This window comes from Crassostrea angulata, chromosome 9, assembly GCF_025612915.1.
Source record: "Crassostrea angulata isolate pt1a10 chromosome 9, ASM2561291v2, whole genome shotgun sequence".
NCBI classification, from domain to species: Eukaryota; Metazoa; Mollusca; class Bivalvia; order Ostreida; family Ostreidae; genus Magallana; species Magallana angulata.
The window spans coordinates 17778141-17803549 of NC_069119.1; the positions used below are offsets into that span (position 1 = coordinate 17778141).

Below are 25409 nucleotides of genomic sequence, written 5' to 3' on the forward strand. Positions count from 1 at the left end.
CTCTCTCTCTCTCTCTTAACGTCTGGATATCATTTAATGAAACAAATTAGAAACATTAAATGGTAAAGGAATGTACATCACTTATTTACATAATTATATAATTTTTGCAAATTTCGGATAATCGGCTTAAAAATTTACAGCGGCAATCTGAAACATACAGGTAGTTATATTTAATGGTTCAAACATTTATTTCAATGAATTTATTTTCACTTTTATGTAGTCAAATTTGATATTAGTTTTGTTTAAATTCCGTTTCGTTTCGTTTCGATTTTTGGTTTCGTTTCGTTTGATTTCGTTTCGTTTCGATTGGTTTCGTTTCGTTTCGATTGGTTTCGTTTCGTTCGATTTCGTTTCGTTTCGATTTCGTTTCGCACTTTACAGGCGCCCGATTTAATAAATATGACATAAAAAACTGAATGAAAATCATTCAAAAAATTATTTGGTATGAATGTTTCTCAGGTAGGAGTTATCTTTCCCAAGTCCCGAGGACACATTGGGAACCTATCAATTTCTGAGTTGAAGAAAATTTTCTAAATAATGTTTTGGAAGGATAAATACATATTTCATTATAGGCCTATATACGTAAATATATTTGCTTCATATGGTGTGTTAATGCACCATTATAGTTCGTAAAGTATGATTTTTAAAAATAAAAATAATTTGTTTTAAACCCAATATCACCAATATTCATTATGTTTGCCATACCTTTAATATAACAGTGCTTATTTTCGATATAATCAAAGTCACTGTCCATCTGCATCTTTAGCTAAGTCGTTCAATTAATCCATGTAGAATATTAAAAGGGGCGGGGTCACCCCTTCTTTCACGCTTCTGGGTTTTTTTCAATGTCAATTCGTTCTTGTATTTTTTTTTTTAAATCGCGCCTTTAAAATACGTTTTTAAGATTCAGATCAAATTATACAATTTCTGTCCTCCTTTTTCAAAAGAGCGGTTCCCATACAATTCAACCCATTTTAAATCAGCCAGTACTTTTTTGCGTACTGTGTCATCAAAAAGTGGTGTATAAAGCCACCTTAACCTCATCCAGCATCCAAAACCTATGGCTCAGATTCAGCATTCAAGCCTGTCAAGTGCTAAAGTATCATAAGACGCACCATCAATGCAAGTCTGGTGAAGTAAGGACCAGTAATAGGCTAAAAGCTTAGAAATAGCTATCAAAGAGCACCTGCTCCCAAAACTTTATCCTGCTCCAAAAACCTTAACCTCCTCCAGCATCTGAAATTCATGGTGTAGATTCAGCATCCAAGTCTTTCAAGTTCATAAGTAGGTCCAGATGCATAAGTTTGGTAAAGATAAGACAAGTAATGACTAAGATACAGGATCTGCACCAAAAACTTTAACCAGATCCTGACGCCGACGCCAGGAGTATAGCATAAGCTCCCCCCAGACTTTGTCTCAGTGAGTTGAAAGTTAATTCACAGCCATTTTCACTCCGTTTAAGAATGGCAGACCCAATTCATTTCTACAATAGATTTTTTATCCAAAGTTTTATATAATGTTAATCAGTTAATGAAGAGTGAAAATCATCAAAAATATTACACGATCATCAACTTCCTTACTTTACTAGGGGTTTCAAAATTTGGGTACAAAAATCCTCAGATATAATAGACAGTAATGGAAATTTTCTGGGGTGTGGTATAAAAACTGATATTTTAAAAATTCTGCAATAGATTTTTTACTCTAATCAAATTGCAATATTAAGAAGTCCATTAGCTAACCGATCAATGGACATAAAAAAAATGTAGGTCATCGACCTAAAATTTTTGAGGGGTTGTGTCAAAGTTCACTGCATGGCTAATTTTTCTTCGGAATCATCATTGAAAAAAGGACATAATTAATTATTGCCTGACATTATCTTAACTGTTATACCTATAAATATTGTTAGGTTAAGGTATATATTCAATATCTACCAGATTATAAGACTATAAACTGCCTTTGGGAGTCTTAGGATTTATAAACTGTGGAAATATAACGGAGTTGTCGCAAACAGAGGAAATTATTCGGACTAAGTTTTTTTTCTCTTAATTTCTCTCCACTTAAAATATTTTGACATCACAAATTATGTTTAATAGAAAGAAAAATTTATTATTTTTTCTTATATATTCTGTTGTATACGACAGTCGTATTCATAGCACATGCGCGAATTTCTGCACAGAGGTGTGAAATCTTTAATTGTTAAATGAATACAAAATTGTTGAAAATTTTAAATTTTATCAAATCAATTCGATTAACATGATGCAGAATTGCAAGAGCAACCTACATAATACATATTAAGTAATCATTATGAGAGCACAATTAGTGATACTTATATAAATAGCCATAGCAGACACTATTAAATGTCAAAACATAGGAAATGTCTTTAAAGTAAGTTGTAATACATGGGATTTTCTAAAAGACAGATGAAATATAGAGAAATATGTTAATAACTGTAGATATAAAGCAAGGAAACAAATTTAATACAATTTTCCATTATTTATTTCAAATATTTTCATATATCAAGAAAGCAAACAATAAATGTACAGGATTATGTAATACGGATTATTTCATAAATCTCAACTACAAAATAATTTTTTATCACTTTATAGTTTAATTTTTCACTGATGTTTATGTACATAAATACTCTCCACTGATATGAAAGTAATAAAGAATATCTTATTTTACATTATTATTACATCATTAAAATTCTTATTGCATATATCATTACTAATATCATTATTGTTATTATTTTTTTATCACCTATCAGTTGGATCCCCATTATAGTACTATTAATATTATCAATTATATTATGAATTCTTTTCATCAAATATCAGTTTTATCCCCATTATTATTATTATTATTATTGAAACTATTATTGTTATTATCATCATTATCATTATTTTCAATATAATTCTGATAATAATAATGATAAAGATAATTATCATTATTTTCAATATGACTATTTACAATTGCAAACGAAACTCTGGATAGAAGCCATAAAATAATTTCGAATTCATTATTAGCATTTATGACATCGTATTCATTATTTTTTAGCACTCTAAAAGCATTAATACCTAATGAAGTTAAATAAGCAAACAAGTTTACAGAATGAATTATTATAGGACCCTTAACAGGATAATGCTCTCGAAAACCGGTTACTTCAAAAAATGTTTTATCCCCAGTTTTTATGTAACTAATGAGAGATTCACAGTAAAAACCATCTTCCGATGTCAAACTATAGTTTAGATATGGACAAGATAAAACTTCAAACAACCTACGCACCATTTCTTTTTTCTGATTATTACTAACGGGGGAATTCAAACATTCAATCTCTAAACCATTTTGAAAATCAAATAAAGAATTGCTTCCATTTGCACAACTAACATTAATGATTTTACAAATTATCTTCAAACTGTAGGTTTTAGCTAAATGTACAATGTCAAAACTATCTGCCAGTGGCCAGATGTCCAAAAACATAAAATAATGGGAATAATTACAAAAAAGACTTCTCCTAAGCACTCTGCAAACAGTTCCAAAGGCCACCTGTCCATTTTGCCACAACTCTGTAAGATGCTCTCTGTCTCTGCACCGAATGAACTAATATAAAAAAAAAATGTTAGATTAAATCAAAGGCCGGAACGGCCACAAAGGCGTCGAACTGACAATTTCTTTTATATAGATTTATAAAATGATATCAATGATTTGAATTTTTGTACCAACAGTCGTATATTAAATAATACATATTAGAATAAAACAAGAGGCCCAGGGCCACATTGCTCACCTGAGCCTTAACTCTGATCAAATTAGCATTACAGTATCAAAATCAAAATATCTTTACAACTAAGTACAGTAGATTTTGCTAAAAAAAAAATTGAAAATCTGCCAATTTTTATCCACCTCTTTTTTTGGTAAATATCAAGCCCCTTTTGTTGTTGTACCTCTAAGAAGATTTTTCTCTAATCCTATATACCTCCCCCCTCCCATTTTGTGGCCCCACTTTTCTCTAGGGAATCATGGTTTCATTAAACTTAAATCTGCATAACCTGAGGTTTCAAACAAAGTACTGAGTTTTGGACTGAAACTTTCCCAGAATATTTTTAAAAATTTTCTCTATATATTCCTATGTAAAAATTCAACCCGCCATTGCGGCCCCGCACTACCTCCAGGGACTATGATTTTGCAAACTTGAATTTATACACTACCGAGGGTGCCTCTACACAAGTTTCAGCTTTTCTGGCCAAATAGTTTTTAAAAAGAAGATTTTAAAAGATTTTCTCTATATATTCCTATATAAAAATTCATCCCCCATTGTGGCCTCACTGTACCCCGGGACTATGATTTAAACAAACTTGAATCCATACGACCTGGGGATGCTTCCACTCAAATTTGGGCTTTCCTGGCCTAATAGTTTTCAGAAAAAGCTTTTTAAAGATTTTCTCTCTATATAAAAATGTATCCCCCATTGTGGCCCCGCCCTACCCCCAGGGACCATGATTTGAACAAACTTGAATCTACACTATCTAAGGATGCTTACACGCCAATTTGAGCTTTCCTAGCCGTATACCGGTAGTTTTAAAAAAAAAAATTTTAAGATTTTCTCTCAATATTCCTGTATAAAAATTCATACCCAAATTGTGGCCCCACCCTACCCCTGGACCATGATTTGAACAAACTTGAATCTACATTATCTGAGGATGCTTCCAGTCACATTTGAGCTTTTCTGGCCTAATAGTTTTTAGAAAAAGATTTTTAAAGATTTTCTCTTTATACATGTATTACTATATAAAAATCCATTCCCCCATTGTGGCACCGCCATACCCTTGGGGACAATGATTTGAACAAACGTGAATCTTTACTACTTGAGGATGCTTCCACTCATATTTGAGCTTTCCTGGCCTAATATTTTTTTAGAAGAAGATTTTTAAAGATATTCTCTATATATTCCTATGTAAAAATCCATTCCCTCATTGTTGCCCCGCCATACCCCCAGGGACTATGATTTGAACAAACTTGAATCTACACTACCTGAGGATGCTTTCATTTTAATTTTATATTTTCTGGCCCAATAGTTTTTGAGAAGAAGATTTTTTTAAAGATTTTCTCTATATATTCCTATGTAAACTTTATCCCCCTATTGTGGCCCCTCCCTACCCCCAGGGACTATGATTTGAACAAACTTGAATCTACACTACCTGAGGATGCTTTCATTTTAATTTGAGCTTATATGGCCTAACATTTTTTGAGAAGAAGATTTTATAGATTTTCTCTATATATTCCTAGGTAAAACTTGATCCCCCTGTTGTGGCCCAACCCTACCCCCGGGGACCATGATTTGAACAAACTTGAATCTACACAACCTGAGGATGCTTCCATTTTAATTTGAGCTTTTCTGGCCAAAATAGTTTTTGAGAAGAAGATTTTTAAAGATTTTCTCTATATATTCCTATGTAAAACTTGATCCCCCTATTGTGGCCCCACCCTACCCCCGGGGACCATGATTTGAACAAACTTGAATCTATACTACCTGAGGATGCTACCACAAAAGTTTAAGCTTTTCTGGCCAAATAGTTTTTGTGAAGAAGATTTGTGCTTTGTGCCAAATTTGGTTGAAATCTGCCCAGTGGTTCTTGAGAAGATGTAAATGTGAAAATTTTACGACGATGCCAATGATGCCAACAACAACAGACAATAAACAAATTTTGATCAGAAAAGCTCACTTGAGCCTTTGGCTCAGGTGAGCTAAAAACAAAACAAATTCAGAGAGTTTAATATACTGACAACTTAGATGGTGAAAAGATCAATATCTGAGATATATATAATTTCTATGTGTGCTGTAGAAATTAACCTTTGTATAATTTTTTTTTGCTCTTTGACGTTATGTTTAAATTTTTTACATTTTGTTGTTACTATGAGGTAAATTCATCTTATTTTCTGTTCTTAATGATAAAATCAAAGTACTGAAGTACTTACGGGAGTTGATTTAATCGATTATCATTAATTTATTTTAAAATCAACTTATTTTGCATGGCAATTAGTTTCTAGTCTCTATTTGAATTACGCACTTATTATTATATGAATTTTAGACTTTTCCTACAAGAATTTCGAGAAACCCCATATGAATTAGTTGTGTAATATCTAAAGATAGATTTCAAACTATGAATAAGTAATCGAAGCAATTCTGAAAATTGTATGGATCCAAGCACTATTGATATCGAACTCTAGTCTCGTTCAACCATACGCTCGGCTGTCTCCGTTAATCTCCGACAAGCAAGAATCCTCTCTGCTTGTTGGAGATTTACGGACATAGCCGAGCGTTTGGTTGAACGAGGTTATATTAAACTCTGGCATAGGAATACATGAGACTATAAAAATATCTTAGTTGTTCGTACATGTATTTTATAAAATCTGACTATTTTCAAAGTGTTTATTGATTAGTTGCCTTGAAAAACAATGCTTCAGCATACATTACATCAAATTTTTCTATTATTTTCAAAAACTAAGTATTGTCAGCGGTGATAATTTGTGCTTAGATCCAAACACTGTATCACTTTCGGTTTGCCAGAGTAACTGCATAGGAGAGTTGATTAAAATCAAATTAAAAATGCATCATGAGGAATTAAATAATAGGCTAGCTACGGAATTTATTGTCGGATAAAGCATAAACTTTCCAAACCAGTTTATTTTGTATAAACTCTGTTAGTAGCCATTAAATTCATTCCTATAGTAAATACATATGTATATACCCAATAAAATATTTAAAGTATTGTGAAAGTATATTTATAACAACTTTACCTCTTGCTTAGGAGTTTTATCTTCAACACTTGTATTGATAGGACAACTTTCACTGATGCTTTCGTTCAGCAGTTCGGTGACTGAAATGATATTTTAAAATTCATTGGTACATAAATTTATTTGGGACATGAATGTAACTGTTATCAGTCAGATAATTTTGCATGCAATACATGATTAATCATGATTTTTTTTTTTAAAAAGAACATAAAGTTCACTGGATATTTGTAAGTAAATGTTAAACATGTAGAATTCAATTTAAATTATGATCCAAACAATAATGAGTAAAATATTCTACTGCAAAAAGTCAACAGGCATGGGCACGATAAATAGAAAATTTCAAATTAATAATTGAATACTTTTGGAAATTTTGTGTAAACAATTCCTCGATTATTAAAGTCATATTTTTCCTGTAATTAATACATGTACAACGATGTTATTGAATAACAAGAAGCCCATGGGCCTTATCGGTCACCTGAATAACTGCAGTGTGGATTTTGCAATGTATATTCATGTGCATTATAATTACATGGCTAATGAAATCATTTTTAATATTCTGGGATTGTTTAATCCAATAACTTTCTAAATTCTAAAAGAATTATTAAAAATTGTAGCATAACATACAGTGATATAACTGAACAAATCTTAAGTACAAAAAAATAAACTAAATTAGACAACCTACCCTATATAATCAATAGAGCCCTGCTCTAAAACCAGAACCCTTGACCCAGGAGGCCATGAAATTCACAATTTTGGAAGAGGCACTCTTCCTCATCATAACTATGGACTAAGTTCATTTGCTTATTACTATCCAGGAGCAGAGGAGAAAATTTTTGAAGAATTAATGCATTTTCTCTATAAAATCATTAGAGCCCCACCCTAACACCAGAACCCCAGGGGCCATGAAATTCATATTTTGGAAGAGGCACTCTTCCTCCTAATATTTATGTACTAAGTTTATGGGCTTACCCAGGAGCAGAGAAGATTTTTAAAGAATTAATGTATTTTCACTAAATAATCATTAGGGCCCTGCCCTAAATCCAGAACCCCTGACCCAGGGGCCAAGAAGTTCACAATTTAGTTAAAGAGCTCAATGTTTATTACAATCATGCCAGCAACTGCTTGATGTCCAGGAGTAAAGAAGAACATTTTTTAAAGGTCGCATTAACTTTGATGGTTTTAGCCCCACCTCTCAGGGGGCAGGGGTCATAAATTTCATAATTTTTACTCCACTTCAAAAAACCACATTGAGCCTCGTATTAAATTCGAATTTTGCCAAACAATTTTTTTAAGAATGAGAAAAACTATGAAAATAAAAAATGAAAATATCTAACAGATTATGCAAATTACCCAGACCTTCGACATTAAAAATTTAGAACTTGAAGATTTAAGAAATGTGATATTTAAGGATAGCAATCTCTAGTGTTGTTACGATAGTCGCCGACTATCGAAAAATCATCGCTGAAGGCAGCAGGTCGGGGACAATCGATAGTTAGTTTATATCATCGATAAGCGCTAAATTCAGTCACGTGACAGATAACATTTTATTGTACAGCAATATCCATACAATAACTAGGCCTAAAGTATTATTATACAGTGACCAACCTAGGGGGCGACTTACTTTGTATTCTGAGTTAACAATTGTGTTTATTAAACCCAAAGTGAATAAATGATATTAATTATCAAATTTACAAGACGCTTTCAAAAGCTCAGTTTACCCCTATTGTGAATTGTAACTTGCGACTGTTTTATCTTCATGTGTTATAAAAACGGGTGATACTGTGCATTGAAAATTACAACCAATGTTTATTACTTTTCATGCTGATATTACCACTATAAGTTGAAACCTGTAATTAATTAACAATACTGCCAATAATCAGAACACCGTTTGTTTACAGTTGTATTCAAAATTAAACAGATCCACTACATAGCGGTTGTAATTGGGTCAAAGGGTTGCACTAATACCTCCAAAATACACAGAAGTACATGGACTGATTTTATTTTTCATTTGACTTACAGAATTACAAAAAATTTAATGTTTAAAATGTATAAATGTATCAGATCAATTAAATTTGGCAAATTGGATAAGTTTTTACAAATTTTAGATGTTTTATTTTTATTTATTTTATTGACATGCTTCTTATCAAATTTAAATAAAAATTTTGCCCTTGGTTGCTCCCTAAGTATAAGAGGATTTAAAAAAAAAAATTCTCTTTAAATTCCTATGTAACACTTTGAGCTTCCAGTATTGCCCCCACCCTACCCCAGGTATCATGACGTTAACTAACTTGAAAATCTCTTCTACATGGAGATACTTTCACACAAGCAACAGCATTCCTGGTCCATTGGTTTTTGAGAAGAATATTTAAAACATTTTTTTCTATATATTACACCTGTGTAAAAATTCGACCCGCCCCGGACTGTGACCCAACCCTACCCCCAGGGTTCATGATTTGAACAATCATGAATCTACACTACCTGGGGATACTTCCACCTAAGTTTTAGCTTTTCTAGCCATTGGTTTTTCAGAAGATTTTTAAAGATTTTTCTCTAGATACTCCTATGTAAAAATTCAACCCCCAACTGTCGCCTCACCCTATCCATGAGGATCATGATTTGAGCAAACTTTAATCTACACTACCTGGGCATGTTTCCACACAAGTTTCAGCTTTTCTAGCCAAATGGTTTTTGAGAAGAAGATTTTTGAAAGATACCAACAAATTTTCAATAATTCCTAATTATCTCATAATGATGCTTTGTACAAAGTTTGGTTGAATTTGGCCAAGGGGTTATGGAGAAGAAGTCGAAAATGTAAAAAGTTCACAGACAGACTGAAGGCTGACAAAAAGTGATCAGGAATGCTCACTTGAGCTTTCAGCTCAGGTGAGCTAAAAATTACAATTATCGTACCTCATGCCAGTATGACAGGACCTATATGGGCACCTGTCTTAATTTGCAACTTAAACAGATGTTAAATTTGATCTGCCCTTATATGTAACTTAAACAGTTATTAAATGTGATATCAATTTAGGTAAAGATTTAAATACCGTCAGCATATTCAGGGAGCAGCTGGTGGTCTTCATTGTCTTTTGGAGGATCTTCCACTGCAGATAGAATTTACAAACAATATTGAATTAATTTAAAACTGTTTAAACTGTTTAAAATTTTGAAAAAAAAAATCACTACAAGCAATTACAAGAAGCCCAGGGGCCACATCGCTCACCTTAGCAACAATAGCCATAACTCTTATCAAATCAGCATTTCAAATCAGCATTACAGTATTAAAAAGTAAAAAAAATCTGCTGATTTTTTTCCACAGATTTTTACTATAAATACCAAGCCCCTTTTTTGTATAAGTATTTGTGAGAGGATTTTTCTCTATTCCTATATTAAAGGATTTTTTTTCTATTCCCAAATAAAAATCCCCCTTTGTGGCCCCAGTTTTCTCCAGGGAATTATGGTTTGATCAAGCCTTAATCTACATAACCTGTGCTTTCACACACATTTCACCTTTTTAAGCTGAATGCTTTTCCAATAGATTTTTATAAAGATTTTTCTCTACATCTTCCTTCGTAAAAATTTAACCCACCCCCCCCCCCCCCCCTTGTGGCCCCACCATACCCTAGTGTTTGAAGAAACTTGAATCTACCCTATATGCTTCCATCTAAGTTTAAGCTTTTCTGGCCATATGGTTTTTGAAAAGAAGATTTTAAAAGTTTTTCTCTATATATTATGTAAAACTTCATTCCCCCTATTGTGGTCCCACCCTACCACCAGGGATTATAATTTAAATAAACTTGAATCTACTCGACCTGATCAAGGATGCCTCAACACAAATTTAAGCTTTTCTGGCTCTATAGTTTTTGAGAAGATTTTTAAAGATTTTCTCTATATATTCCTATGTAAAAATTCATCCCCCCATTGTGGTCCCGTCCTTCCCCAGTGGACCATGATTTGAACAAACCTGAATATACACTACCCAAGAATGCTTCCACACAAGTTTCAGCTTTTCAGGCCTAATAGTTTTTGAGAAGATTTTTAAAGATTTTCTCAATATATTCCTATGTAAATCTTGACCCCCCCAATGTGGCCTCACCCTATCCCCAGGGACCATGATTTGAGCAAACTTGAATCCACACTACTTGAGGATGCTTCCACACAAGTTCCAGCTTTTTTTACCATATTGTTTTTGAGAAGAAGATTTTTGAAAAATACCAACAAATTTTCAATAATTCTAAATTATCTCCCCTTTAAAGAGGGTGTGGCCTTCATTTGAACAAACTTGAATCCTCTTCACCAAGTGATTCTTTGTGCCAAGTTTAGTTGAAATCAGCCCAGTGGTTCTTGAGAAGAAGATGTAAATGTGAAAATTTTACAACGATGCCAATGATGCCAACAACAACAGACAATGGACAAATTTTGATCAGAAAAGCTCACTTGAACCTCCGGCTCAGGTGAGCTAAAACTTACTCCAATACAATTACTGTACCCCATGCCAGTATGACATGGATCCATATGGGCACCTGTCCTATTTTGTAATTAAACAGTTGTTAAATGTGATATCAATTTAGGTAGAGGTTTAGATTATAAATTTCCTATGCTGTCAGCTTTAACATTTCTACATTTGGACGATGAAACCTGCCTTTTTGCTGACTGATCAAGTTTTGTAGCACTGGCAGTTTCATTGGGTAGTCTATTATTAAATAACTGAGCTAGATCTGGAAAACCATGGCTGTCTTGTCCAGAAATGGGCAATCAGTATTATTATGCAGTTTGATGACTGAAATTTCTGCAATATTTTTGGAATAAGGGCTACTGGAGGGTAGGCATATCCTACTATTCCCTGCCAACTGAGACTAAGAGCATCGACTGATAGTGCTAGTTCGTCTGGAAATGGAGACACAAAGGTCTGAATTCCATCGTGTTGCAGACAGGTCTATTTGTGGTCTTTCCCACATATTGAATATTGTCTGTACAACAGCTTTGTTCAGCATCCACTCTGTTGGAAGTATTGTGGATCTTTGAGACAGAAGATCTGCCAATATGTTGGCTTTTCCAGCTATATAATGAGCAGTTAAGGCAATGTTGTTCTTGATGGTCCACTGGTACATGTTCCAGACCAGAATACATAGGGATTGAGAATGAGTCCCTCCTTGTTTGTTGATGTAAGTCATTACAGTGGTGTTGTCTGTCTTGACCAACACCTTTTGGTACCTCAGTACCTTTTGAAAGTGTTGAATATCAAGATTGGCAGTTTTTCTTGATATTCAACACTTTCAAAAGATCATTTTTAAGTAATTCATATGTTCCAGGGCTATATCCCTTGACCAAACACATGACATCTGCATATGACCTAGATGCACTTCCCAACCTGTCATGGAAGCATCTGCTACCAAGGTTTGAGAGACTGGTTTTTCCTTCAGAGGTAACCCTTTGCAAAAACTGTTTTTGATTTTCCATCAGTCTAGGTGTGACTTTACTAATCTGTAACTGGTATTTTTAAGTAAATATTCTTCTCCATTACTTCCCGGTAATACAGAAGATGCATTTGAATGGGCCTCATATGCAATCTTGCCCAGGGCACTCAATCTATGCAAGAATTCATTATTCCCAATAATCTTAGGAATGTCCTGACTTGGAACTTTTCTGATGTTTGTATAAGATAAATCAAAGCTTGGTAACGTTCTAAAGTAGGAAAAATCATGCACTTTTCCAGATCTATAAGGGCACCCAGAACAACGAGTTTCTGGGTTAAATGAAGATTATACTTCTTCCAATTCACCAAGAACTCCAATCTTCGAGTTTGCTCTATTATATATTGTTGTTCCACCTTCAGTTGTTGATAACTTTGATTTCTGATTAGCCAGTCGTCTAAATAAGCATGGGAATGTCATCCCCTTTGACGCAAGTGGCCTAACAAAGTTGACACTATTTTTTGGTAAACAGGCGAGGCGCAACAGAAATTCCAAAGGGAAGTCCTCGATACTGATAAACTGTTCCTTCTATTGCAAATCTTAGGAATTTTCTGCTTCCTGAATGGATAAGTACTTGCATATAAGCATCTGAAAGATCTTTAGAAAAGGCCCAGTCTCCTGCATTTAGTGACTGAATTACTGACCTTAAAGTTTTCATTTTGAAGTGCTGATTCTTTATAAATTTGTTTAATTTTCTTAAGTTCAGAATTGCTTGAAACCCCCCTGATTGTTTTGGTACAATAAATATGGTTAAATAAAACCCTACATTTGAGTTTTGGGGGTCTACAATTTCTATTGCATTTTTTTCTAGGAGAGGTTTTACTTCCTCCAAAATAATGTTTCTTTTTTCTGGGTCCTTTGAAATTTCTGTGTGCCTGAAAATGCCTAAAAACGAAGGAGGCTTTTTCAAAAACTCTATTTTGTAACCTTCTGATAGAACTCTGAGTATGAAACCGTCGTCTGAAATTTGTTTCCAATTTGTAACAAAATAATAATGAGTATCCCTCCAACTTTTAAAGTGGCTTTTGGAACCTGGGGGCATCTAATATTTTCCCTTTTTTGGGAACTTTGATGGCTGAAAGTTTGATTTTGATTGGTTATCCCAACCTGAGCGTCTGTATGCATCAGGCTTTTTATTTTCAGTGTTTCTGTATGAGCTGCTTAAAACGCTAGCGTTGGACCATAGCTATTTGGCTTGTCTAAGTGTTTGAATTCCCTATCAGAGGCTTTGCCGACCTCAGATTTATCAGGAAATGGTCGTTTCAGGCCACTGAATTGTAAACCATAAGCCTTGGATGTCTTTCGCACGTCTCTGATCATCTCTGAAGATTTGTGAGTGATTTCCTGAACTTTGCCAGAAAATAGTTTGTCCCCCTCTAAATGCACTTTCAATAATTCATTTTTGGCAGATGAATCTGGAGTATTCATAGCATCAATATGAATGTTGCGTCTGGCAAGAACACAGCGAGCTGAAGCTCTTACAGATAAATCACCAATGTCTACTATAGCATTTGCTAGTCCCCCCAACAACTGTGACAAAATATCATCAGGAATTTCGATTCACCTTTTAAGCCCTTCGACAGGGCAGACAGTATTTGCGAGGCATGAGACACTGTTCTCTGTTGAAATCTTAAACTTTGATCTATAGCTGCAAAGGCAGCATTTGCCTTACGTTCAAAGGAAAACAATTCCCGAGGACCCTTTTCATTCTTTAAACCTTTGTTTGTGTAAATGTAAGTGTTGACTGAAGCATCAATATCAGGGCTCTTGCCAATATTGTCAAAGTTTTCTCTGGCCACCTATATTGATATCTATGACAAGTTTTAAAAGAAGCTATTTTTGCCTGGGGCTTTTTAATCTCTTTCCAGGCATTAGCAATAATGCCATCAGCTGGTAAACTGGGTCCATCAGTCATTCTCTTACTTGTAGGAAGGCCAGTGAAGGACTGTGACAAAAAGGATTTTCTTACTTCCTCTTTTGGCTTTTGAACTTCAATGTCAAGGATGTTTTGTACATTACTTATCATATTGTCCCATGACTTAGGAATTTGCTCGAATTCTTCGTCTTCTTCCACATTAGCAACCTTACTATGCAAAGATGTTTCATTAGTGACATTTAAATGGAATATGTGTAATGTTTCTGGAACTTGTGTTTGTTCGCTCACTCTGCCATGAGCGGCGTTTAACTGGCGATTCAGTACCCAGAAAACTGCATGCATCGTCATCTTCCGTCATTACATTTCATGGGGGTTCATTCAAAACTGTTTATTTGAGGTCGTTTTGAGATTAATAATTTTATTTTTGAAGGCTAAAAACCTCCATTCGAACATCGCATAGACTTCTCGTCTGGACATGGCAGTCAAAGAATTAATCTCCGGAATAAAATCGGAGCTTACCTGTTCCGAAAAATCTGGTACGAGGGGGATAAATTGTCGGCTAGATGACGATGTCTTTTCGTGGTGAGAATCCTTACCAGGATTCTTAGCGGTTTGGTTCTTACCAGAACCACGAGGTTGATGTTCCTTACCGGGAACTTTATTATCATTTGCCTCTTTCTGTGGCGAACTCTCCTCCCCCATTTCTCTAGAGCCCTTAGAAAGATGTTTATCTTTATCTTTCCCCATCATGAAGGGACGAAAAACTGTGGCGTAAAATAATAAAAACTTTCTTCTCGATGTGGTAACGTCTTATCAAAATGGCGCCGAGAATGAAGACGAGCATGCACTGTAGTAGGGGGTGCTGTTAAGGTTGGGGGTGTGTTTAAAATTTTACTCAGCGGTAGTAACAAATTCTAGAGTAGCTATCGTAAACTCTAACAGGTAAGTATGATGCGAAGGAGATATGGTGCTACATGTAATTGCTCATTGTGTGTTTTCCTTCCCCTCAACCAGGTTTGGTAAAAGAATACACACTACTTGCTGGATATATAACAATCAAAATAATACCACAACAAATCATGAGAGAATATTTCGCTATATCCGTGTTAGTACTAAACTAGTTTTACTGTATCGTGCTTGTTCTAGCTAGATTTAAGTAATTGTTTAGCTTACAATCAATAGGTTCCTCCTCTTCTGTATCAATCAAACAAAACTTGTTTTCAAGATCTTCATCTGCAAGAAATATCAGACACAGGTGGGTTTTACATTAAGTGTCATTGAATTTTATGAAAACTGTATACAGGGATCATGAAATTTACAATTTTGAAAGAGGGCTTCATAGCCTATCTGAATGTGCAGTCAGTTTCAATTTACCTCCGGGTACAGTAGTTATAGTAGAGGTAAAGAAAAAGATAAAAACATTATTTGCATGTATATTTAACACTATATGACACTTTGCCCCCACCCTAGAGTCAGAACCCTACATTGGGGGACATGTTTACAATCTTAATAGAGGGTTTTACACATGTATTCTTTCTAAATATGAAGTCAGTTTCAATATAATGTGGTCTCTTAAAGTAAAGAAGAAGATTTTTACATGTAAACATAGTATACATTTATACACTATGACCATTTTGTTGCATTATCATTTGCAAAAACCCATTCTCCTAATATATATTGGTTTTGTAATTTATGTATTAAAAAAAGGCTAGTCTTCATTTTAGCCTTTATTGAACTGCTCCCCAATTCAACCTTGTTCCCTCCCAATTCCCATCCCAAAGGAAATTAATTCTCTTAGCAATCTTAACTTGCAACCAGCTTGGTTACCATGGCTTGAATGGCGATAGGAAAGGAAACTGACAAAAGTCAAGAGAGGAACACCAAACATTGGTATCAGAAAACACACCTCGGGTACTTGTTAAAGATAAATACTAACACTCCCAAAATTTTAGTTTTTGTTTAATTAAATAACTGTTTACAGGGTGATTTTCACCTCATGTAAATTTTCACCCCTCTACACTTGCAAAGAGTTCCGCCCCATCTTGAATCGCTCAGACACAGTTGTGTTTAAAGGGGGATAATTTGAAACATTGATGGGGGATGATTTGAAACATTGATATGTTCCCAGTAATAAATTCAAGGAGATTGAAAAGGGAGATAATAAAATGGGGCTTCTGTTTACAATAAACGGGGGCAAATATTTCCCCATTTACAGTATCAAGTGTGTTGTTGTATTTTTTTTTTACCTTTTTGATTCTCAAGCTCTCTGTCTCGAACTTCTGTCACAGTACTGATCCTCTTTTTCTTCGCTAGATTTTCAAAACCTATCCAAAATGCAAAAAATAAATATATACATACGAGTAGAAGCCTTATAAAGGCATTATTCCTTCTTTTAACATTACAAAGAAATATCAGTTCATCAGAACATGAGCTGGTATACTACCGTCAAAATTTTCGTCATTCTTTTCCCTTGATTCCTCAATTCCAACAGTCTCTGGAAGAATATTACTCCTGCTGCTGTCCAAATAATCTATGTCATCTTCATCTACAAAGTATTCACTTCCACTGAGTTATTTTTATTGTCCTCTAATTATTAAAGTACCTCTTTAAAAATTTGACAGTGTTCATGCCGTATTTCCTCTTCAATGCTTGTATATTGAATTTAAACCTCCGTGAATCATTAGAGAAAGCTTTTGAAATTTGTTTACATGTTATGAAATATATTTTACACTTCAAATAAATACTTTTTCTGATAAAGACAATTTGAAATTGGATATCATTCTTATGGTAGGTATAATTGCAATACTGTAAACCCATTTTTATTCAAGCATGAGAATTTTTAATAAAGTTTGCGAGAACCTTGTCATCGCTAATATTTCTTGCAATGAATCAGCCCTTAAAAATGTCTCTGGTATTCTTTTTTCCAGATAAATTATATCTTGCTGGCGAAAATCAAAGTTGCGGTGAATGAGTTTAACTCCAGTAGACCAAAAAAATAAAATTGTCGCTAATAAAAACTGGTATACAATCTCTCATTCAAATGTATGAGCTATCTAAGTCTTAAAGTAGATCCAGTGTTCTGTGACGTCACACTTTTTTGTAAAACTTTGAATTCTTTGAAAATTGTGCAAGATAGTTTTATTTATTTTATGTGAATATAACTACATGGATGTAATTAGAATTATTGGTAGGTTAAAAGATATTTTCGCACTTAATTTTATACTTCATTTCCAAATTTTTATATATTTTATCTATGCAAAGGGGAAATAACTCTTTTTCTGACTTTTCTCTCAGTTGTATGTCTAAATGCTATAGTTTTTCTTATTCCAACGATGAATTTTAAAATATTTTTGTAATTTTAGTTTTCTGATAAAGTTGACATTAAAATTAAACAAGAAAAACAAATTTCTGCCGACAAGATTTTACTTTTAACAGAAAAAAAAATACATTTTTCTAATGCTAAAATATGCTTTAGTTTATGTTTATCTGGCATCTCAAAAAGTGTGATGACATGTATATTTTTTCTAACAATTGATGTCATTTAAGTCTATTAAGTCGAAATCAGTTCGGTTTTTCAACTTTCCTCAGAGAATTTTACGAGTATGGAGCTACCTTAAACTTACAGTCAATTTGGCGTTCATTCTTCTTTGGATATGTCACAGGAAGCTTACTTTCAAGATCTTCCACTGCAAAAAAACAATAGAAAATAGTTGTCTTACAGAGGTTGACATTAGTTTTCATTGTGCATGTTTTTGTGTTAATAGAGAATTTACTAATATGATTTGATAATCTTTTATCATTTGATGTTGGGAAGTCAATTTTATAATAACCATATAAGGCTATATATATATATGATATATTATAAGAAATAAAAAGTATAAGGGGGTCTGGAGGTCTAGCTTCTAGCAAGTTTGTGTTTGAAATGCAAAAATAGCCGGGTAATTACGTCACTTCAGGTGGGGGAATTTCCCGCCCCCCGGGCCTTAGAGACAACCCTTGATGATGCTTCATAACAATTTATTTAATAGGGTGTACTGGGGCTTAAATTTTTGGTAAACACAATGAAAAATCATGTTATTTAGTCAATTTTATGTAATATGAGGGAAATAATGAACAAAATTTGGAGCTTTATCCATTTTTGACTAATAAAATATATCTTAAATGCCCCGAGTCTCTCAAAAAAAAAAACCTGAAACAAGCTCTCAACCTCCCCTTAAAATGATGTCAGATTTAATATAGGTATCGGAATACTTTTTCACTGATTTAATCTAAAACGTCAAGAAATAAGTATGGGAAAAAGATTTTACAAATCAATTATGACATCATAATGGTTAAATATACCACGAAAGAGACACTCTGGAATCATTTACCGGTACTAGGTTTGCTTGCAAGCATGTTTTTGCAAGACAATGTAATCTTTTCTCTGCAGCCTGTTTTCACAATTCCAAATGTTTGTTGAAGAGAAGGTTTAGGAGAGATATTCATCACACCCAGAATATGAATAGAATTATGAATATGCAGTACGTCACTTTTTAAAGGGGTAAAAGTTTGGTAGTCTCTCTCAGACTCCATCGTTATGGCTATGCAGAAAGTTTGTATCTTAAATGTTTTGCAAGAACAGAAGTCTTCATTAAATCTTTGTTTCATATTAAATGTATTCTTGCATAGTGCATACTTTAAAATCATGGATATATTTATGGTGGCTCAATTTTTGGGTTTTTGTGAGTATACCACTTCTCCATGAATTAATATCTCCAAAGAATAATGAAACAAAAGTCTTTATTCAAATAAATTGTACAAATTAAAAAGCAAACATTAAACCCTTATTGATACTTTAAAATGCTGAGAATTAATCTATTAAAATTGGCTCTCATAAATTTAAACGAATCAACAGCATTATTCACCATTGATTTGTAAATGTTCACTTACTGTTGAATGGGTCAATCCCTGCATTGCTTGGTTTTTCATCTCCAACAGTCTTTGGAAGACCAACAGTCTTGCTGTAGTCCAAAACATCAAGGCTATCTTCATCTACAAATGTAATAAGATCAACATTAGATTTTCTGCATGATATCAAGGGGCAAAAAGTAAGAATAATTTTTATTACAAACAAATAATCCAATAGGAACAAGAGATGTTTGTGAAACACTTATGCCCCCTCCCTTGGAAACATCCATAGAGAAAATGAACGCAATCTGCACATAATTGGAATTTTTCTACGTCCAAGGGGCATAACTCTGTCGAAAATTGCACAATCGTACCCAATATCAAACTTGACCTAGATATTATCATAATTAATCTGTATACCAAATTTCATTTCAATATTTTCATCCTCTTTAAAGAAAATGAATGGAAACTGCAAATAACTGGAATTTTTCTATGTCCAAGGGCCAAAAATTGCTCAATCGTACCCATTATTTAACTTGACCTAGATATTATCATAAATAATCGGTATTCCAAATTTCATTACAATATGTTTATCCTCTGCGAAGAAAATGAACAGAAACTGTTCGTGGACCGACCGACCGACCAACAGACAGACGGACAGCAGCAAAGCAATATGCCCTCCCTTCTTCGAAGAAAGGCATAATTATAGGGGCTATGTATTCTATGTATCATCCCCCCACCTTTTACATTAAGATAGTCTAGACCAAGTACATGTAGTTCTGAGAGAAAATATTACAATTTCAAGGCTGACAAAAAAAGATGGCTAAGAGGTCAACCATGCAAGTTAAAATTAACTTGAATATATACCATAGCTGGGATTTAAGGCTAAAAGAAAGTTATAATTTAATTCTTAGGCCCAAGGTTTTAAAGGAGCTCTGGTATTTTGTTTTTATTTAGTACATGTATATATTTTCAAAGGGGAATAAATAATTTTTGTATCTTAACTTATTACTAAGTTACTGTAAACCAACTTTTATTTACGAAAAAATTATTTCGCAATTTCCTAGAGATAAACTATTTCACAAAGACTAATTTTCACGAATAAGCCACATCCAGACCTGTGTTGTTTTTTACAACCATACGACAAGGACTAGTACACGGCGAGAAATATTCTTGACAAAAAGGCTCTTGCAAACCTTGCAAAATTATCTCACTCTCGAATAAAAGTTGGTTTACAGTTTTAATTTCATTTTCAATCAGGCAATAATATAAACCAATGTGGCAGCATGCGGTCTGGTACCCAAGAACCCAAACATTAATTTGTTTTGGCCTTAAAAAGATGTCTACTTACATCGCTCAGCTCCATTTTGCTTTCCAAAGTCTATAACGACTGGCATCTCAATAAAGTCACCTGAAGGCACAGAGTCTGTTTGACAATCTGTTAATTTGAAAGAAAAATAGTTAGGAAATAAAAGTCTACACTGTAAATTCCTCATTTTACACTGTCTAGTACATGTACTTTATTCTGCAATTCCTTTGTGTGTATCAAATTGCGAGAATATAAAATCTCAAGCATCAATGTTTTTGTCATTATTTCATATAGTTCAAATCTTTCTGAAAAATAAATACGAGATTTTAAAATCTGCAAGGGTTGCTCCTCAAGATTTTACAGGGATATTAATTCCTTGCATTTAATAAGGAATCTGCAGTAACTGTTACGTTCAAATATGGACAAGAGAAATATGCTCATAAGAAGCAAAATAAACCAAATACAGAAGTGGCTACCATGTTCGATGCAGGTGTAGTGAGAATTCTCCAATCTTAAGTGGAGCAGTCTGCTGCTATCATGTTGCAGTTGTTCAGAGGTTGCCCTTACGAGTTGACTGACTCCAGAGTTTCCATATGAACTGACGTAAATATTGAAACCATACAAGTCGGCAGCTGCTTGAATGATTGGTTCATCAGCCCACTCTCCACTATTACTGTGGAGCCTGGAAAGGAAATATGCATTGTAAATACAATATAACTGTAGATTCCTTTTATTGCAAGAGTATTTAAATATGTGATTCTGTGACAAAGTATAAGAAAATAAAATTGCAAATGAATAGCTTAATTATTCTTTAATTAGTTTTATTCAATTCACATCTGTTCGATTTTAAAATCCACATGGTGTGCTTCTCGCGATTTTACACAGATAGTTAAAAATCTAAGTTTTATAGAAATATCGTTAGGAGAAAAACGAACTCCATTAATATTATCATCGTATAAAGGCTGGACAAACAATATCTGTAAAGAGTAGAATATTCAACTAGGCTTTGAATTTATTAAAAAAAATAATAATAAATTTGTTTTCCAGGTCAAATCAAGGGTGTACAGGGATTTCTTTGGAGGTGTATCCATACACACTTAGCCCTGAGGTCTCACGGTGCATGCAATGTAATCCCAGGGATATCCCCAAACGCCCTTAATCAAATCTTTAACAAATGATATTGTATTCACAAAATAATGTTATTATAGATTCCTTATTTAACATGTTTATAATGCAAATACTAAATTCCACTATCCTTGAATATATATGAGTTTGTATCACGAATCTCACCGAATATAAAATCGTGAACACCAAAACTTTATCTTAATTTCTCAAAGTTCACGATCATCTGTAAAACCGCATGATTTTATAATCTGATTTAATTTGGATATATTATAAAATACCTTAAGTAATCCTCGTAACTTTGGCGTGTGTTATGCATCAATCGACCGTAACGACGTGACCTTTCTTCATTTTCCGCCTCAGACTCGCAACCGCCACCGGACATATACCAGATGATGTTCTCCCTTATTGTACTGTGTTCATTTTGGTGTCCATGAAGATAAACAGACAAGCACCTGTAGAAACAGTTGCCATCTCCCACAATCTCTGTAAAACAAAGTTTTGATCGGATAATCAATTATCATTATCACCGTATGTGTGTACATATAAAATTATAAAGAGTTGTTTCAGTTTTTAATACAATCACATGGTTAAGTGTTTGCATAATCATGAAATAGACATCCACTTGAAGCACTGATCGAAATAAAGAAACCAAATGTCATTAGCGTAGAAGATAGATTACAAGGAATATAATACAAAACAGAGTTCTCCATGTCAGCTTGGTTTAACCTCCCTTTTCTTAAGTCACATATTACTGTTTTGTGCTATTTTTTCTAAAAAAAATTTTTTTTACCATTTTTAGCATGAAATAAACATGTTCTGATGGTCAATATGATGTTTTAGGTTAATTTATTTATTTGTTTTTCAATACTTATTTCACAAATTGTCTAAATAAAAAACACATGTATTTAAAAAAGGGGAATTTTTTACCCGGTAATTCTATATTTAAATTTACTCTTCAGACTTGCGAATCTCATTGGTAACTTTTGATAGGTAATAATCATTCTTTACCCGTCCATTCAGGTGAGCTTTGTAAACAAATCAAAGATGTTTTCATAAAAATTCAAGATGGCAGTACAGGACATTTTTTATTAATTACAAAAATTAGGTTATTATAGCAAGGATGTGTATATGTCTTCGGAACATCTGTCAGTTATTAGTTCAGTTTCTTGCGCTGATCTAGAAGGGGGTTGGGTCTGGTAAATGAATATTAAATTTACATAGTAAAAGTATCACAAATATGCCTAGGACCTCTCCCCCCCCCCTCCCCGACAAACACAATTATCCTTCAGACACCCCCTGGAAAAATTTTATCAACTCACCTTTCCCAGTTGATATTTCCTGGATGTACTCTTTATCTTTTCCAGCATTAGCGTAATTATTCATTGAAAGGAGAAGAATCACTAATAAAAAGAGTCGTCTTTCAACTACCATGGTGATGATAAGTCCTAATTAACCTAAATGAAAACGATAAAATTTAAGAACATTTAAATTAATCGAGATAGATTTCCTCCAGTTCATAACTAGTTTTTTCTTTTTTATCCTATTTTTTGACTCATCAAACTATATAACAAATATCTCTTTTGAAACAAATTGTTTAGTTGACTTAATATATCATATCCGCCACCAAAAGGGACACCCATCGCCGCAAACCATAAAGCCAATAAGTACGATCAACTCCCATCTGGCCATGGAAATTGGTGCCATGAGATAAGAATATCAAATAAATCATCAAAATATTGACCAATGCAAGTAAAGCATAGTTAGAGATTAAGCTACTCTGGCAGATATGAATAATGGATTAGTGGAAGATCAACTGGTCATTTTTTTTAAGTTAGGATTAACTCTATTGTTATTTTGTCATACACTGCATGCAAACTTACTTGCTTGTCCCTGAAGGGTGTTCATATAGAAAATTATGTTGGGAGGGACTTAATATGGTCGTATAAGGCAGAGAGTCACTTGATTCAGATAGTCGCTATGGCAGTCTATAAACTGTATAATTATGTAAATCTAGTTCAACTAGTGAAGTCAGGAAATAACAAAGCTTAAAGTCAAGTGATAGATTCCTTTTTTACTGGGTTTTTCTGATTTAGATAGTTAATGTCAGGTCAAGCTTTTATTAATAAATGATATGATCAAACTTTAAAAGTGTGTTGGTATACATGTACATTAAAATGGTTTCCGCCTATACAGACAGAGCTCTAATTGTTAAAAGTGTTATACATTATAAAATTTAAAAGTAGTTTTCATCAATTAATATCTATAATTATACTAATTATACTCTTAAACCCATCTGCATTATAAAGACTTAATTTTTTTATCAATTTCTTAAAAGATTACAGATTTATTGTAAAAGAACATTATTTTGACCATCTTTGATTTAAAGACACAAACTTCCAAAAATTCTAATATTATTCATGGATATTTTACTGATACACAATAATATTTTAATCGTAAAATCACTGAAAACAGAGTCCAAATTGCTTGCATAAATTCACTTCAGTTTTCTTTGTTTAGGGAGTCCGACTTCACTGATCAGTGTGACAGTACTGTAGCCAAAACTGGTACTTATACACTACTCAGTACTGGCGTGCGACCAGTTCTCGCCGAGTACCATTTCTCGCCAGTACATTGTGACGTACCTCATTTTATCAACACATAAAATTATAGACGAAAAATGACGTCACAATGCACTGGTGAGAAATGGTACTCAGCGAGAACTGGTCGCACGCCAGTATAGATGTAATAATTCAAGCACATGATGAGTTATAGACCTTGCACAATTATATTCTTCATTATAAAAACTGGAATCATTGTGACAAATTAAACAGGCAGTCTGTTGAAATTGACATGGTGCTATCATATCATCTGATGGCCCAGTAGCTGAACCCCCTGACTTATTTGGCCCCATAGACCATGTAAAGACACTAAATGTTTCACACAGTGCGCCAAATGTATAATAAACAATAGCATGTGCTATTGTTTCTAGGGGTTTTTAGTAATATTTAACATAAGGTGTAAAACAAATTGCATGTGGGTGGTTCAGAGCAAGCTTTTAACACCGGGTCGCTTCCCCCAATAGTCCAAATCAATCTGCATAAATCAATTTATGATTAACAGTGATTAAAGTTCTACAAACCTGCACGACTCGGTAAATGTGTAAAATAATGTGACATTGGAACAGATTTACTTTGAGGAAATCTTATATTTGTTAACATCACATTACACAAATAAATACGAATTTTAATCCTTTAAAATAAAATGATATAATTTAACAGTTTAATATAGGTACTGCAGTATAGTTGTCGTTTTACTAATTGATAATGTAAAAAATCAATATAACAAGCAAGAAGACTTAAGGAATCAATAACTTACCAACAGTACCAGTGATCCACATGAAAACTATCGATTTTCGACAATTAAACTGAACAGTAGTTAACAAAAAATACACTCTTCTCTTGGGTGTATTCGTTTGCTACCTCCAGTACTGTTCCAGGATATCTACAGCGTCTACTTGCTAATAAATATGCCTAATATCTACCGGAGATCTCCACGCTACAATTTATTTACAAACTTCTCAGCTTGGAGGAGTGGAAAATGGATGAGGTCAGAGGTGATCCGATCGATGGTTTTTCCAGGCATGCAGTCCAGGAAATATTTAAACCAGGTTGATTCGCACCCCCCCCCCCCCCCCAGTCGGATTGTGATAGTGTTATATAATGTATACTATATATAACGATCCGTTTTCTATAGTTTTCATCTGCATAGTATAAACTATAGCGTTTGAATGAAAATCTAAGTTTATCTGTCTGTAAATAAGGTTAACGATAGATTTTGCTGATAGATATAGATGCACATGCATATGTTACTATAATTTACATTCGTTAACTATAGTTAATAGTTGTTAATGATAGTTTCACATAGCGAAACTATATTTATCAGATAAACTATG

At 33.6% G+C, this 25409-nt stretch overlaps 1 protein-coding gene across 3 annotated transcripts; it reads right to left on the reverse strand.

Annotated features, from left to right (window-relative positions):
• Positions 1-2212: 2212 nt before the first annotated feature.
• LOC128162656 (uncharacterized) lies at positions 2213-25091 on the reverse strand. Of its 3 annotated transcripts, XM_052825905.1 has the most exons (14): positions 24833-25091; positions 23338-23449; positions 22777-22911; positions 21736-21940; positions 20809-21014; positions 20375-20461; positions 19066-19167; positions 17760-17822; positions 16580-16681; positions 16383-16460; positions 15310-15369; positions 9834-9890; positions 6790-6869; positions 2213-3594 (listed from the first exon to the last, which is right to left on the reverse strand). In XM_052825905.1, the coding sequence occupies exons 3-14, from the start codon at positions 22886-22888 to the stop codon at positions 2821-2823; spliced, it is 1926 nt and encodes a 641-aa protein (XP_052681865.1). In that variant the 5' UTR covers positions 22889-22911; positions 23338-23449; positions 24833-25091; the 3' UTR covers positions 2213-2820. The 3 variants fall into 3 exon arrangements, with proteins under 3 accessions (XP_052681865.1, XP_052681864.1, XP_052681867.1); XM_052825904.1 differs by lacking the exon at positions 23338-23449; XM_052825907.1 differs by lacking the exons at positions 9834-9890; positions 23338-23449.
• Between the last annotated feature and the right edge of the window lie 318 nt (positions 25092-25409).

What these genes read in the sequence shown, in the direction of transcription:
- LOC128162656 (XM_052825904.1), bottom strand. Translation starts at nt 22,888, where the DNA reads ATGGTAGTTGAAAGACGACTCTTTTTATTAGTGATTCTTCTCCTTTCA. An exon ending in AGTTACGAGGATTACTTAAG is followed by an intron (nt 21,015 to 21,735) that starts GTATTTTATAAT and finishes TTTCCTTTCCAG; the next exon opens with GCTCCACAGTAATAGTGGAG. An exon ending in AGGGATTGACCCATTCAACA is followed by an intron (nt 17,823 to 19,065) that starts GTAAGTGAACAT and finishes GTTTTTTTGCAG; the next exon opens with TGGAAGATCTTGAAAGTAAG.